Source organism: Lepisosteus platostomus, chromosome 6, assembly GCF_059453375.1.
Source record: "Lepisosteus platostomus isolate fLepPlt1 chromosome 6, fLepPlt1.hap1, whole genome shotgun sequence".
Lineage (NCBI taxonomy): Eukaryota > Metazoa > Chordata > Actinopteri > Semionotiformes > Lepisosteidae > Lepisosteus > Lepisosteus platostomus.
Window position 1 is genome coordinate 31,278,136 of NC_142616.1, and position 17,770 is coordinate 31,295,905.

Sequence of the window (17,770 nt, forward strand, 5' to 3'; positions counted from 1 at the left end):
ACTAAGTGTTTTAAAATTCTAAATTATCAAAAAAGACTATTGTTTTTAATCTTAAAATATGTATATTCATTAAATTAATATTGTTCTTACTTTCTGCCCTGATCAGGCATTTTTTATTGTGAGCCCACAAAGTGGTTTCACCTGATAGGGTTTAAATGAGGTAAGTGGATGTATTTAGTATAGTAGGTGACCATTTTCATTTATTTCATTTAGAAATAATGCTACCCCTGTTTATATTAATTGTGTGGTAATCGGCAAATCAAAGTTTTGCTCAATTAATTTACTAATGAAACAGATTAGAAACTTGCATTTATTAACAAATGTATAGATGGTGTGTTGGACTTTCTTCACATTATTAGTCAATTAAAAATATATAAAATTATAAAAAAGTACAAGGGCAACCTGTTGAATGATTCTTATCTAGTGGAGCAGACATGAATAAAAAACATTAAAATGAATCAGATGCCCTGTTGAAAGGCCTTTCCTAAGTGTGAAACATGTTTTAGTTTTGCAAAACTACATGGAAACTCCATTGTTTGTGAATGTAAGACTATGAAAAGTTAATGTAGTAATTCTCCATTTAGTTTCCGCCTCACAGTTTTCAACAGAACAATGGAAAGCCGGTGTCACTCAGTACCTCCACCCTAAAGCAAAATGAAGATTTTTCTCTTTATTGCTCAACAGGTGTTGAGCTCTTGTACTCAGTCTTCATCACCTATGCTTCCAAGGGATTTGAACGGCACCTTTTATCTCATTTAACTGCTACTGAATGTTTATCTTTGAAGTAGAAGGGACAAAGTGGCACTAAAATGCATTGTCATCAAACAGAACATCACAGTCATTGAGCACTGGGCCATGACGGCCTTACCCTGGGAACAGTCTGTCAAATTTATGATATAGTATTTTTACGGGCAGATTAAATGGCTAGATTCTTATTATTTATAAGTTTCTGTTTCTACAGAAGAAAACTGAATTGTTTAAAAGCTGTTATACTTATACCAGACATGCTAAAGGTTACATTAAAAAGTTATACAAATGGATAAAAGCTCCTGTTAAACACTGGGACCTATGAAAGTGGTTATATAATGAAAGCTCTATTATATTCAAAATGCATTTTCTCCTAGACTTTAACCACTGCTTGTGTGGAGATGTGAAAAACAGAAGGATGGAAGAGGTTAATGAATAGCATCTAGAATTTTCGGGGAATTTCTCAAAAAGCAGTAGTACAGCCTATTGACACTACAGCAAAGATTAAGTTCCAAACACCTAGGAAAGACCCCCACTGAGAATGACATCTTTTGAAGGAGAATGTGTTCAGTTAGCACAGAATGCAATCTTCTGTTGCTGTTTTTAGCATGAATGAAATGTGATTTTAGTGGCACACTGAAATCTCCTGTGGGTATCACCCTCTCTAGCTACAGCATATAAGTATTTTTAGCTAACAGAGGATGAAAAGACCAGGGCTCTTATTCACTCACAGGTATTTGTGACCCTCACTATCTTTTGTAATGACTGAAAGACAACTATGTGCTTTTTTACTAACAGGGTTATGGGAAATTATGTTAATTATTACTTTCCACAGCCCTTTAACAAGTGCACTGTATTCCAGCTTCTGCACCTTCAAAGAAGAGCTGTGTCTAGAAAATTAGTTAAATTCAGAGAGAACTCCTTGTACTGTATGTCAATTTGAAATGGTACATTTTTAAAATGCTGAGAGCCAGGCCTGTTTTGGGATGCTTGGGGACTATGTTATATTTTCTGATGCAAATGTAATGTTTGGAGAGTTCTTGAGATGTAATCTTAGAAGCGTTACAGAAAAAAAAAACAAATCACCTTCCTGTACCATTTAACATTATACCAATATTGTAATATTTGTGTCTGAAGTCCTTTGCATTTAATGGCTCCAACACTGCATCGGTAATAAATAATAATGTAAATGTCCCCTTTAGCCGTCAGTTCAAACATATGATGAACTGATGAATTCAGGGTAAAGTGTACTAGTAATAGTGTGTTGCACAGTGGCGCAGTGTTTAGCATTGCTGCCTCACAGTGCTGGGGCTCAGTTCCAGATCTGGGGTGCTATTGTATCCATTTGGGGTTTGTATGTTCTCTCCATGTTTGCATGGGTTTCCTCCAGGCGCTCCGGTTTCCTCCCAGTCCAAAATCATGCTGGTAGGCTGATTAGCTTCTGAGAAAATTGGCTTTGGTGTGAGTGCGTGCGTGTCTGTGCTTGTGTCTACCCTGTGATGGGCTGGCCTCCAGTCCAGGGTGTAGCCAGCATTGTGCCCTTTGCTTGCTGGCTCCCCTGCGATAGCGAATTGGAAGAAGCAGTTAGAAAATGGATGGGTGTAGTAGTAATAACTGCTTCTTCATTTAAATTTGGTTTCTTATGGGCTTTGACAATAATGATAGTGCATTGTTTGTTGGCAGAAAAAAAGTGTAATTATGAACATGCTGGTGGGCGTATTGAGAAGACTTTTTCATACTGTGGCTCGAGGTGCCCTATTTGAATGTCTCACTTTTGTGTTTTTTGCAGTTCAAGTGTTGTGGTGGGCAAGATTACAAAGACTGGGAGGTGAACATGTATCACAACTGCACAGCACCTGGACCGCTGGCCTGTGGAGTCCCCTACACCTGCTGCATCAACACCACGGTACGACAGAGTGACGTATCGCACAAGTCTCAATTGAGGGCAGAAAAATACAGTAGACACATAGTTATCTAGCTGTTGCATGTACAGTCTGTGACAATTTACATAAGGCATACCTTTAGATAATTGTCTTATTATTATTGACCTTGAAGTGTGCTGTGATTTTAACTGTGTTAAATCACAATCACAGTTAATTTACTAGAAAGGATCTATATATTCAAGTTGTCTTTTTTAATGGTTTAGATATTTCCTATACATAGTCCCAGGACTCCTGACTGGCACAATGAATAAAAGCCATTATTCATTGCTAAGCAGTAATGAATAAACATCTCAACAGTAGGATGGACACTAAGACCATATTCCAGGTTTCCAGCTGGGAAACTGCCTTTATCCCTGTTTTCGATCTCAAATCCAGCACATCTTTGAGAGCAGTTAGTAAAAGGAGGCTCTAAGATTGTGTACCAGGAAGAGAATACAGTTAAGCTAAATTGTTGTTAATACTTAGTGATAACAGTAAAGAAATGACTGATTTACTCATCATTTTATATAAACCATGTATTTAAATGTTATTAAAGCATGTGACTGCACGTTCGAAGGCCTGTGTCCTTGAAAGAACTAATGCTCCACATGACAAGGACCAGTTGATCTAGTTTCTGTAATATGGAGCACAGTTGTGTATAAAAAGCGCTTTATTTTTTACTCCGCTACAAACATTTCGTTCTCTAGATGGCACTCTTATGTTTGAAAAAACCAAAGTGGTTTATATAAAAGAGTCTGTTATTGTTTTCCCAAGAAATGCCCGTCACACTTCACCCTAGTAGACTCAAAATCAGAATCCTAGATACATTCTCTGTACACTTAAGTTTGTCTGTTGTTGTCTATAAGATTTATATCTTCAAGAAACTAAAGTAAATGAAGTGTACTATATGTAATCCATCTGTCCGTTATCGGAAATGATCTTAGTACTGGTAAGGTCCTATCCTGGAAGGGTAGTGTACAAGTGGTGTTATACCCTGGAAAAATACTACTCCATTGCAGGCTTCATTCACAGCACATACATACTCACACACTAAAGCACATGGGGACCATTTAGAGATCTTAGCGGTCCCGGCATGTCTTTGGAGAATGGGACGAAATGGAAAAACCTGCAGAAAATCCACACAAACCTGGAGCCAATGTGCATATTCCACAGGAAACCTGGACCCGAGGGCCAGCAAACACTAATCACCTGACTGCTCTGCCACCATGTTGACTGCTCTGGTAGAGCCAGACGGTTCTCTAAATCTTGTTAAATCAGGTCAATTAGGTCATTAAGAGCAGAGGAAGAAAACCACCGATGTTGCAGTCCTCCAGGACAGGATTAGTGTAACACTGAGTAAAAGTGCTTTTGATTTAGTTCTAGAATGTGATTGACAGATAATTGTTATTTGTGTTAAATACTGTAAAACCATTGTATTTCCAAAGAAAAGTCGTTAATTCAAGAATTGTGGTAAACTGACTAGCATCTTGCAAGGAATAGTGGAGAATTTACTCTTGAAAAAGGAAATTAAGTTTTAAACAGGTATAAAATATTATATCAAATATTAATGAAATCCATAATTATACTGAGCCACATTTAATGTCACATCACCTTAGGCAATCAATGTCTTTCACAGCTATTACCAGAAGGCTAGGGAGAACAAATCTAACTGCAGCTCAGAGTAAATGTACGAATGGCAGATTATTCTGCAATACTAAATAAAATGGTTCAAAAGGGATAACATCTGCATTCTTTTTCTACAATATTTTTATCAGGCCTACTGTAATATATACATCCAGAAGATGGACCCTAGCGCTTAAAAGTCCCTATTATTCTGCCCAAGCCTATAGTTAAACTTTCCTGCCGTTTTACGTAGTTTGTGAGAATCTGACTTGGATTCACTGGACAGGTATAAGAGGAATTTTAAGGAGGAACATATGGTCTATGTAGGTCTTAGAGACCTTCAAGATGAATGATCTTCAAAAGGAATAAAAAGAAATAAACTGTAATTCTACTGCTGAAGCCATTTAATCTTTTTCTTTTGTACAGAATGTAAGCAGTTCATTCAGTTGTGTCAGTACATTATCAGATATGTTATTGTGTACGAAATTGTGTTTTTTTATTTATTTAAACCACATCTGTAAACAACCCTGATTGAGTGTTTGTTGACAGCGTATGTTATCTTCTTGTTGTCAGTTCTGAGAGACCTCTACAGTGCTTTACAGAACCTTCAGAAAAAAGCACTTAACAAGTCATGCTCAACTGTACATGATCTGGCTTTGCTCCATGGACAGTGACGTGTAGGCCAAAGTAAAGGGTAGACTACTGGATTAGTCAGTAATGGCTTCTGATGCCAGCCTGTCTATGTAGCCCCATTTCGCACTGCCACTGCAATAATACCTGTTGCACTAATGCTAACATTTCAGTATTTTATAAACAGAGTTTCATAAATATTTCTTTGAAGCTTTTCAATAAGTGTTGCATTTGCATGCTTTAAAAAGAGTAAGACTTGTTTTAAGATGCAGTACTTGTTAGCCTTGCTTTGGTCTCTGAGCGTCCTGTCTGTGCAGCCACTGAAAATGCACCCTGACAGCAAAATAACAACTGAAAAATTTAAATCTTGAGCAGACATGCTTCTAAACTGGAGCTGCGCTGTACTGTTTAAAACCAAAGTTGGATTTTGATTTCAAATGTTGGCAAAATAATTACATACAGTAGCTGCTAACTATATAAACAGAAACTCAAATTATCCTTGAATTTACATACTTGAGGAGAAACCTGAATGTTAGTAACATGATTGAATACATTTCCATCAATGAAACTGATTTGCCTTCTTTGAGATAGGAGGAATATCTGATTTGGGCTGCAAAAAATCTGAATATCAATAAGGAACCAAAGTCCACAACTGTAACTAAGAGGCAATATGGGAATACTTTATGGTAAAGGTCCCAGAACAGAGTCCTGTGGAACACCCTAAATAAGTTTTAAAACGGATAGAAAGCAACCAGGCCTTACAATGTGACTCCTGCAAGCCAAATGGAAACCTCACCACTGGCAGGTACCAGTGCTCCCTGGATGATTTCTGTGTGATTCAGTAGGATACACTGATTGACAGTATGAAAACAAACCCCTTCACTTAAGTTCAGAAAGAAATTAATATCGATCGACCCCCAGTCCAAAACAATCAGCAAACTGCCTTAACAAGGAACAAGTAAAGTGTAATTCCATGCTGTGAAGCAAGTGTCTGAAGCTGTGACATGCCTGAAGAAGGCTCAACAGCTGAATAATAGACCTTTCTGCTTTCCAGCGTGGAATTAACCTTGTCTTGTTCCTTTTCAGCCAACACACACTGAAGCAGTTCTCCATTCGAATACCTTAACAAGGGATGTTTCAGTACAAACAGAAGAAAAATAACAGTAAATAAGTAAAGGTATTATTCAAATAATATAGGTGTATTTAATAGGTTAATAATCTATATAAAAGAATTCTGAGTAATTTTGCTGCTAAAATTAATTGGAAGGGACTTTTGATTTTGCTCTATGTATGCAGATTATGCTGTACCGCCAGACTGTAGTTTGATTGTAGCTTCTACAATACAGTGTTTTTGTCACCTCACCATACAGTGGCATGGGTTTGGAATTTCTTGTCCATGGGGAAGGGTGCCACCTACTGATCTTTCAACACCATATACAGCAGCAACCAGACGTCCCTTAGAAGTTTCCCTCACTCGTACTGACCAGACCCAGTCTGGCTTAGCTCCCGAGACTTGACTGGATCAGGCTACAAGGTGGTACTGATGTCAAATTATCCATTAATTAATTAATAATACAATTAAATTTTATTATTAAAAAATAAAACTTCTCTACTGGTAACAATCACTATGCATTAAGAATTACTAAGGATCTTTTCAAAACATATTTTTTCCCACAACTTTCTGTTTCTAAAAGCAACAGGAATGAACAAATGGTAACAAAATGTTATGTTTAGTGTCAAAACCAATTTTGACTTCCCATTTTGTTAACAGCACTTTGGTATGAAAGGCTTTGTGACTAACACTGCAGCCTTTAAGAGTGTAAAATGAGTACAGCTATTTCCAATATTTTCAGTATGAGCCAGGGCTTTTTTGCAAAAAAAAACCTAATTGCATTGCCCTTTTATAAATTCTAGTTTTTTTTTTCCATCTAGCAACTATGCGGTTTCTCCCCATCTGGTTCATCAATCCTCCCAGTAACAGATGTGCATCTGAATAATCTGATCCAAGTTACTGTGCTGTATTGAAAACTCATGAAACCTAGTGTGAAGTATTTTAAAATAGAGTAATTATAGCATTCTTTATCCAAGTTCATGCGCTTCTTAAAGGGCACTGCAGAAGCAGCAAATTGCTAGGTTACAAATGGAATGTAGGAGTTGCTGCGATTGCCCCAAATCCTACTGCAGACGCAATGGGAACAGTATGGAACGGTTATTGGTATCTGACTTTGCTCAAGATGCAGCACTACAATCGCATAAATTAGATATTGTCACACCATTGAAGCTGAAGGTAGATTTGAGCTTCCACCTCTCTAGTCAGATGGATTATATGATTTTAATTATAAAATCCAGGAATTGTTTGTTAATTTAAACTAATTTTATTAGAGAGTAAAAACAATTGTTTTGAAACACAGATACTGGGACACAGTTTTTAAAGGGGAATTACAGGAATTAAGGTTCTGTTTCGATTTTGTAATTGATGTGATGCAGAAAAGATGGATTAACATCTAGTTTGGTCTGGATTTCACATTAAAGTGAAATAATATAAAAATGAATGTTAAAAATAGACCAGAGAAATCTTTGTTGTTGTTGTAGTAAAGTGTGTGTTGTGAAAAGTAGACATCTCTTCTGTTTCTAAACCTGCTTGTTTTAACATAGTTAAACATTCACTACTTGATATACATCTCTTGTTTGCAACAATGTGGTAAAAGGCTTAGAACCTCTCTAATGCAGCATTTCAAAAGTAGTATATGCCTCAGATTGAGGAAAAGCAGATAGCCATGTTGTGATGAATTGTCACGCAGTTTGACTTTGAAATCCATAATTACCTCATACAAAACCACCACTGTTTATTTTTATCATGTAAAAGCAATGTTTATAGCAGATGTTATAGATTGTTGGAAACACCGTTGGTTTCATCTTAAGGATTTATTTCTCATCAAAGGAAAAATCTTTGAAATTTAATTATGATGTTTCTGATCTTAACTGGTACAAATGTGAGGATAACTTAACTTCTACTGTAGATGATTAGCCTCTACGTAGTAAAGCCCTAATCCTCCTAAACACAGTCTGATTTATAACCCTAACCCTGTGGCTATATGTAGAAGCTGCAGTATCCTGTTCCATCTGTGATGTACCGTACTTTATAAGAGACTTTAAAAACAGAACAAATGGGTAATGAAGCCAATAACATTAAAACATTTTAAATGCCTCTCAGTATATTTTAGTATATATTAACAGTTGGCTTAATATCCATTGATAAAGTACAATTTTAAAACCCATAAATTAAAGTGTGCACAAAGTATGAGGTAGAGTAAACAATTGCTCCAAAGAAAAGATTTTCAGAATGTGGAGGTTGATTGTTTCTTTGCTTGGGAACTTGCACAAAATGCTGAGGATAGGTCATGTGCCAGTAATACTGAACATTTTTCATTCTTAATGGCATTTTTGTTGACAAAGGTGAGATGTTTACAAGATATAACCCAAATAATTAATTTTGAAAGGCATCCATATTTCAGGAGGATCTTTCACAGAGTCAAACACACCTAGATCAAGTCAAAGAGCGATAAGCAGAGAGGCTGGTGAACTTAGACATTAGCCGTGCTTCTTGATGGTCTGATCCCGCAGTGGCACTTTGGGTAAGGAGCCTGATCTTGCAGAGGGAGCCCTGTGGGATTTATAGTTGGATTTATCCCCTTCCTTGAGGATAACCTCTTCATTCTTCACTCCAGATTTATATAACTGGGACATGAACAGTGAGATCCTGTACAGCTCACTTAAAAATGTAACACCCCCCTGCTGCTCTGTTCTTCTTCGCTTGTCTGATGGCTTTTATCACCTCGTTACATGTTGGTAGGATTCCAAGCTTCTCTAACTGGGTGTTTAGGATGGAACTGAATATTATGTTATTGGCCCAATGGACATTCACTATTTCACTTTCCTTGATCAGGGCCTCCCCCATCCATAGATACAAAAGGGACTGGGGCTTGGGTACTCGAGCTGTAAACAGCCTTTCTGGCAGTGAAGAAACTGGATATCATTAAGCCATGTTTTTGGCTTGTCTGCCCACCATTCTTCATGTCACACGTTCTGCCTTTGCATGTTGGAGGTGTAGATCCTAAAAGGGGCTGGGCCGCTGCACGTACCGCTACCATACCTGCCTCAAGCCAAGTGCTTGGTGACCCACCGGGAACAGCCACCTTCAAGCCAGGTCGTGGCTGAGGTCATGGCCGCCATCAGCTTCAGCTGGTCACCACAGATCAGGGCGTGAAGAATGCCCCAGGGTTGGAAAGTACTGCACTAGTTCAGTCCATCTCTTACAGCTGAGATACGGTTCCACTAGCCGTCCAAAAGGCAGTGCCACCTCGCGTTATTTTGCTGTTCTGTCCATATCCTCTGAGAACTTCAAGGTGGGTTATTGATGTTTGTGGTGTTTTACAGGTGTATTTGAACAACTTCCAGGGATTGGTAAGAGTCAAATGAAATGGGTTGCTGCAGAAGTGTTATATTTTCAGGACACAGAATCATTCTTACATTAGCTGATTGGCTCTAAAATCTTTCCAATGCAGTATTTTGCAAATTTAGCTTAGCTTTCTTTCTTTTCTTGGTAAAAAGTGCTATTAAAAAAATAGAATGGGTTACTAATGTTTTGCATTTTTAATCCCAAATTAGAGTTTGTTAACGGTCTTTTAGTGTCAGGAGCACTTCATGGTGTTGTGAGTCGTGTTCTTTTATCTTTAGGCTGCAGGTACTCTTCGTTAGAAGAACACAGTGAAGGATTAAGAGCTAAAAAATGTCCTTAGGCTATCCAGGCACTATTGTTATGAAGTTTATTGACGGGATTAAAAACTTATTTCCAGAGGAATGCTTCCTGGTTTCAGACACTGGTATTTTACAGTATCTCTGGACCTTAGCGTCAGGCTTCTAAATAACTGCGGCTCCTATCAACATCGAGTAAGGTTACCATGAAAATGTCAGGAATTTTTGAATAAGATTGCAATTGAACTTTAAATAACAAATAATTTGTCTGACATTTAAGAGCAAATTTAAGTTTTACTCCTTAGTTTTCCCCAAAATAGTCTTACAGAGAATATTGACTAATAATAGAGAATAGAGAATAATAAAGAATAGAGAAAGTTACCAACTGAATAGCTGATACCAAACTGCGATCTGTGTTGGTATATTGATATATTATGGACTCACAATGCAATTTGTTGTATAAGGCAGACTGGGGTTCTGACATATTTGATTTGTTGTTGTAGTTTAGTAGCGTCTGCAGTCACCTGGGGCATAGGGGTAAATATCACTGTGGCTTTGCATCTCATGTTCATCATGCTCTTTCCATGGTAGTCAGACACACAGTTCAATCAGAGTGCTATTTTGTGTGATATTTAACTGTATTTTATTGTCTTTATAAAAGTAATATGCTAACATAAATGCTTTATAAATAAGTTTACCAACTCTATAAACTCTATCTCTATAAAAAGCTATCACGTGTGTGGGAATGCACATTCAGTATTCAAAGTTGATCTTGCATTTCAGGTAATAGTCAAGCTCAGCTCCCACAGGGCCAAAGTGTCTCTGTTTTAATTATAACTGGAGACCTAATCTAATCGTTTTCTTAATCAAACTTATTATTTCACAGTTGATAGTTTTAAAGATGCTGTTGCTGATACAGCATCTTCAGTGTATCCAGTTAATTAGGAAATTACACTAATTACTGTTCATAGCTCAGAGTTTAGCTGGAAGCCAGAAGCCAGAAGACTCTGTGGCCCTCCCAACTACAGTATGCCTGACACCCCTATTACTGTACATAGAGAAGATGCTCATTAGTAGGCAATGTAAATGCCCGGTAAAAGTGTTGCGAGAATTTGCTGGTGACATCTTTAGTGGTTCAATTTCAAATGGATGTGTTATTTTATACAGAAGTCACACAGCCTGAAGCTCTTGCATTTAGAGTGTGCTTACCATGACAAGGACAGTGCAGAATAATCTGTAATAATAAGCTGAACTCTTTAGTCATTATTTGGGATTCAGAGGAACAAGTAAAGGTTTATTCCAAGCTGAAGAGAAGAAACACACACCCAAAGAAGCCTCCACGGCCAAAACGTTGTGTTTCTTTTCTTCTCTTTTCAGCGTGGAATAAACCCTTACTTGTTCCTTTGCAGCCTACGTATGCTGAGGCAGCTACCTTACTTGAATTATTTGGGATTGATTACTTTGTAACAGGTACTAAACACTTTTATAACCATCAGCTAAACACTCTCCTCTCAGTGACAGGAGATTATGTTCTTTTTAAAGGGCTCGTGCTTATTTGGGATTGAAAAAATCTTTCACATTTTTGACTGACTGGTTAGGCATCATTTCTGATGTAGCAGTGGATTAGAATGCTCCTTTAGAGGCTACAAAACCTTAACCATGTAATATTCTAGAATGCCTGTCCTGTGAGATTCTTCCCTGCAGGCAGTGTCTGCTTATGTGTTTATTATACAGCATTGTATTGAATCTGTTTAATGTTAATATATTCTCAAACCTTGTTAGCCTTCTTTCACAAGGACCCCCGGCTAATTAACATTGTTTTTTTCTCCTTCTATCCTTGATCTGCTTTTTTCATTCTCTTTGAGGTGGAGGGGAGTGGAAATCTATTTTGCCAATTTGAATTCCAAGAACAAGGCTTACGTCGTCCATTGTTTACCAAGAACCTGTTTTCTTTAACCCAGTTTTGCAAGTTTACACAACACATCTTCATTGTGGTCTTAAAGGGTGCTCCACTGTTGACACTGAAGACCCGTTAGTTGATTTAAGGAGTAGGCCTGCTTTTTGCTGACACTTCTTATCCAGGAGTTCATATATAACTCTATTTAAACATTACATTTTCTGTTGGTGCTCCTTTACCTGGTGTCAGGTTTTGTTCTTAAATTGAATAACGCAATTTTGTGTACTCATCCCCAGGCAGTACAAAATTATTTATCAGTCTTGTTCCGTGACCGCTGCTGACAGTAGAGATTTTCTGCTTTCAAACAGGACGTGGGTCCGTCAGTACAATCATCCCAATTTTCTCAGCCTGCAGAACACTGTTCCAAGACACCATCTCCAGTGTTGGTTATTGAAATTCCCAAGAAGTGAATGGATATTTTAAATCAAAACTCTGGAGTGTGTAGGATTGGATCGGTGGACAGAATAAACAGATGGAACGACTAGACTGATGTATTTTAAGGATATTCCATTCAGGGTGAACTGATGCAAACAGTAAGATATAGAGGGCTAGAAATTGTGAATTTAACATTGAGCTGTAAGAGAGATGAAGGTTAAGCAAACAAATCTATCCTTGCCCTCAAACATGCATGAATCATTCCAGATAACTGTTCCCGATCCCCTATGTCACAGATGCACTATGGGTGTGTGCGGTAGCTACCTGTGTGTTTTTGGGAGTGTCCTGTAATCAAGAGCTTTTGGGTGTATGTGACTAATGTGCTTTCGAATGTTACTGGTGTGACTGTGCTGTTGAGCCTTAAGCTGCCCTGTCTCAACGACAGTTGCTGTGCCTTTAGGCACAATGTCTTTTATCTGCAGGTCTAATTTAAACAAAAAACATTTAATGAGACCGAGTGGTGACTGAGATACCCATTGCTTTCAGAAGCTGTTCTTACAGAATTCAGCACTGCTAGATTACATTTCCCTAGTGCAACAGCTGTGACAGTGTGGCTTGTTGCTTACTCTCCTTTTTGAAACATTGATTTAGCCACCTTTTTCTGTTTATGTTTTCTGTTTTGAGGTTTTCTATTCAAAATCAATAAAAAATTGTTCAAGAAATGCATTAATCATTCAAAGGCTTTTGGTTTCTCTGTCTTTGCAGCCAAAGCAAGTTGCCAACACACTCTGTGGATACAAAGTCCTTAAAGAAGAGGTGAGACTATTCATTATGGATTCAATCATCTGTTTGGTAATTGTTCATATCGTTTTGAGGGGAATACTACTAACATTTGTGATGGTAGTAGTTTGCTGGAATAGAGGCAAATCTAGCAAATTCTAAATCAAACTACGATTTTATTGTGAGGAAGGAAAATAATTTCTTGTGGTTTAAGCAAAGTTCATTCAGGTCATTACCTCAATTTAAGGTTCTTGTGGAGATGTAGATAAGGGTACTCTTATCAAATACAGAAGAAGAGACGGGATATATCTGTGTACAAGGTGTCATAAATACAGAAAAGCATTCCAAATGCAAGTTATCCCATCTTTATTTAATTCATTCATTAAGAATGTTCCTGGTCTAACAGTCTATATAGATAAAATAATGCCGTTGGACCAAATGATTTCCAGTCATTTCTTCCTGTTGTATTTTAATGCTACCTCGCTCTTTATCCCCAGACTGTATTGTCTGGTTAATTCTCTGTTAGCCAACATGGATCTTAATTCCATGAATTGACAAATATGTCTGATCTCAAATATAACAAATTACAGACAAGACATAATTATATTACAGACAAGTGATATTCAGCAAGCATCAACAGCTTGAGATACTGACTCAATCCTTTGTTTTATATACTTTTTTTGTTTTGTTGTTTGTTCACAATCTTTATATCACAAATCAAGCCCTGTCTTTCTGGAGTACTACGAGCGACACAAAGCCTTCCAATTCAGGCTTTGCATGTTCACTGCCACAGACTCGGAGATCTGTTAGTGAATACAAATGCTTGCACTGCATTGTTCCAACACAGTTAACCACTGAGAAAAAGACAGTGGCATGGTTTTCAGAATAGCAAATAGTAGTGTTATTACTACTTTTATGTTGTAATATAAAAGTATAAAAATATTTTATATATTATAAAAATATAAAAATAATATAGTTTACTATGCCTCTTTATAGTAGGCAAATAGGAAAATATATGTGAAGAAGTGATAATCTTACTTTTTAAAAATACTTCTAGTAAGCTGTGCCTTTTTTGATTTAGTTCTTGTATACACGCTTAGTGTAACTTTGGAATCTGCTGTTTCTTAACCAATTCACAGAGAAATGCCTTGATGAAGGTTATGTATGATGATTCGACAATAGAAAAACTCTAAAGAATGTAAGAACTTCATATAGAAAGCTAAATATGTTCTAGCCTCCATCAGATTTAATCACTGTAGAAGTTCATTTAAAATTTCAAGGCAAATGCTTACTAATGGTTAAAATGAGAACTAAACCTCATATCAAAGCTCAGCAGAAGGACTGACCACTGATACACGCGTTCCAGGACAAGTGTATTTAACATTAGCCACTCATGCTGAAAATGGAAATCGTTGTATCTGTAAGCCATTAAAAAGAATAATAAGAGTAGCTGTCTTTGTACAAGTACCTGCGGTTGTTGCTTTACAGTTAAGCTCATCATATAAAAAAGCATACGCTGAAATCTTGTTGGATGGTACAAGTTACAGCATGGGAAATGTTTATAGCATTATTATTATTATTATGATGATGATGATTATTATTATATTGTTGTTGTTGTTATTATTTGCCAATGCTTAGATGAAAATAAATTTCATTTGTACAATTAGACTCTTTACTAAAGCAGGTTGAGTACAGATACTGAAAGACTTGCAAAACTTGGTTGTCTCTAGATAGCAGTAGCTGCTCAAATCTAATCATTAGTTTTAGAGAAGTGTATATTTTAAGGAACACTGCTGTTCTTTCTGTGCAGCGCCTTGATTTGCTGACTACTATCCATGTACGGGGCTGCACAGACGCAGTCTTTCTCTGGTTTCTGGACAACTACACAATTATGGCGGGACTTCTACTTGGTATTCTGCTACCCCAGGTAGGTGTGATTTCTTATTGAATTTCACTGTAGGATCCAACAAGTACAGTCATATAGTTTTGTCATAACCTACCTGAATAATAATGCTTTAACCTGGTATTAGCATTCGAATAATTTCTAATATTCAAAATTCTGAACAGTCTACACAAAGTGAACCAAAATTACTTTATACTCATCAGCAAATCAAGAACATGACGGCTATGATTAAATTAATTCAGGAAGTTGGAGCAGGAGGTTCCTTTAAACACAAAGCCCGCTTTGGAACAATCTGCCATGCCATGTTAATGGAGCCAGGTCTCTGGGAAGCTTCTAGAAACAAAATGGGATTTTGTGATCAGTAAGCTACTAGCAGCTAAATAAGCACGGTAGGTCAAATAGTAAGTTCTGTGCTTCATTTGTAAATTTTGTCTTATATATTAAACATAATATTCTTATGTATTAAGCTTAAGAACTAAGGTGAAACCACAACTAAAAGGCCTTTTGTGGTCTACTTCAGCATAAATTGTGAGATTATTACTATTGTATTGTTCATTCCCTTTCTGTTTTTTAACAAGAAACACATTTCAAGGAGAAAATAACAAAATATTAGTGCTACAAATTAACAAAGACATAGTTTCCATCTGAGAACTTTCAAATATAAATACATCTCATACACAAATGTATCTCTGGAGGCTTGGTTTAGTCAGCTTTGCATGTCTACAAGAAGTGTCTCGGTGCTAATTTGCTCCATCAGGAGTATTGCTCTCAGTCCTTCAATTATTCAGTTGGTCTAAATGAGACAGTTCTAGGATTTCTTTACAGGATGCTATATTTACTGTACTGGACTCAATCATCATTCTAACACTATCCATAAAAGGCCATGTTCAATATGTACAGCAGGTCAAAGAATTGCAGTGTAACTAAATGTATTGAACTGTAACTAAATTGTAAGAATTGCACATGTATATAAGAACTCAATTTGGAATCCATGACAGAAGAACATGCTGGCCTCAAGAAATGTTCACATGTTTTGTTTGACCCTACCTTTCACTATTACTTCCACAATCGCGGGTGTGAATCCGAGTTAAGCAGGAGTTAAGCAGAACTACTGATACAGAAATTCAGTTCTGGGTGGCATAGAAGTTGCTCCAATAATCATTATTACAGTATTGTGCTCTGTGTTTCACAATACCTGCACTAGTAGGGAATGAGGTTTCTGTGATGAGAGGAGAACCTCACATCAGTCAAACCTGCAGTGCCTCAAAACCAATAAATGTTGCTATGGTAATTTAATATTATACAGTTGGTAATTATCCTTAATTTGAATTGGACTCACATGCAAATGAGCAGTCTACATGTGAAAAGGCAGAATGACTGGTGGGGAATTTGTTTAAATAAAATAAGTAAATCACCTTAGCCCTAAGTTTGTTTCCTTTCTTGGCACATAATTAAGATTTTCTTCTTTTCCTGAGTGCAGAAAAATGAAACATTTCCATAACGCCATTTATAAGAAGGAAAAACATTTATCTTTCCAAGATGTTTTGAGGTAAAAACAGGTTCTGTTGGATGATCTTTAGGAGATAGCTGCTGTGTGTATAATCTGCAGCTTTCACATTGAAGGAGCTCTTCTGAGAAGAACAGCAAAGAAAGGGAAAGTATTGTATGACTTACTCCTGTGTGACGATTTTTACTAAGGGTTAATACTTACAGTAGTTGTGACAAAATTGCAATCAGCCTGTTATGTATTTCTGTATGAGAGAGAAGGTTCCATTGGGGAAAATAATAAAAGCTCATAAAGAAGTTTTAGATAAGTGGTTAAAAACTGTTCTTACTTCAAATGTCTAAAGAAAACAAATCTTTTCTCTAAGGTTTTTAATGTGTAACTTAGTTCTACTTTTAATTTTACTAAGTCAGTTTGGAGTGTTTTATCCACTTTCTTTTTGTTTTGTTGTGTAATATATGTGTGCAATTGCATATGCTTCTTGAAAAAAGTATTATATTATTATACAAAAGTAAAGAATTTGGTAATTTCTCCTATAATTACCTTATAGGAGATTTGTGGATTTCTTTTGCTTATTTTTCCAGCATTGAACCTCTTCTGAGACGTGCTCAGTTTCACTAGTAGTGTACTTTACATTGTCATTGTTTAGGCAAGAAGAATTAGGTTGTATAAATATGTATATATGTTTCTTGCCTCCATTTGTGTTGTCTTAAAGGCTGTTATACTACTCTCGATATTATCAAAATAAAAGTAATATATAACCATTACCATAATGGCCTTGCGCAAATAATGGATAAACCACTAGAGACTTGATAGATGCAGTTCACTCCTGGCAAGCAGTGTATTTGTAGTAGTTCAGGTGGGTAGGTGCGTCAGCATGCGTAGGCTGCAAAGGAACAAGTAATAGGTTTATTCCATGCTGAAAAAAAGAAGAAAGAGAACACAACGTTTCGGCCGTGGAGCCTTCTTCAGGTGTGAGAGAGACAGGGCAGTAGGCAAAGGTAAAGTAGCGGGAGAACAAAGGTTGGGAGGGAGGAGGAGTGAGAGGCGGGAGCAGGGGACAGAAAGAGAGGCCAATCAAGAGGTGATCAAGAGGTGAATTTGTTCCTTTGCAGTGTATTTGTAGGCCATACACTGTTCACTTGGTTAACACAAGCTTCTGTAGAAAAACATGGTATTTGTCATTTTATTGCAAATTTCATGTTATCTTGGAAAAATGCCGTATTGCGTATTCCTGTTCTTAAAATATTCACATATGTTCTATTTAGAGTTAACACATTCTGCATTTTAGACACACATTCCTCATTAACTGAACTGTTTGGTTCTTGCTTCACCTGTGATGGAAAAAAGATTTTAATCTCAGCACAGCCTCCAGAGCACTTTCATCTTCGATTCCTGAGTGCATTGCTGCCACGCCTGTCAGTTAATTTTGTGCGGCTGTGTGAGGAGAATAGAGTTAGGACTGGCCTTTGATGGCATGATTAAATGTGTTTCATGTAGCTGAGGGGCAGCGCTCTTTCACTTCCACTGACACAGTTCAGTAGTGGAATAGCCAGTTACTGCCATCAGCAGAA

The 17,770-nt window shown here is 37.0% G+C and overlaps 1 protein-coding gene across 1 annotated transcript in view; it reads left to right on the forward strand.

Annotated features, from left to right (window-relative positions):
- tspan15 (tetraspanin 15) overlaps window positions 1–17,770 on the forward strand; it is a 66,056-nt gene that overhangs the window by 40,957 nt on the left and 7,329 nt on the right. The window contains exons 5-7 of the mRNA XM_088635371.1: window positions 2,537–2,653; window positions 12,775–12,825; window positions 14,600–14,716. Coding sequence (XP_088491497.1) covers window positions 2,537–2,653; window positions 12,775–12,825; window positions 14,600–14,716 — 285 coding nt within the window. The remainder of the gene's footprint in view (window positions 1–2,536; window positions 2,654–12,774; window positions 12,826–14,599; window positions 14,717–17,770) is intronic.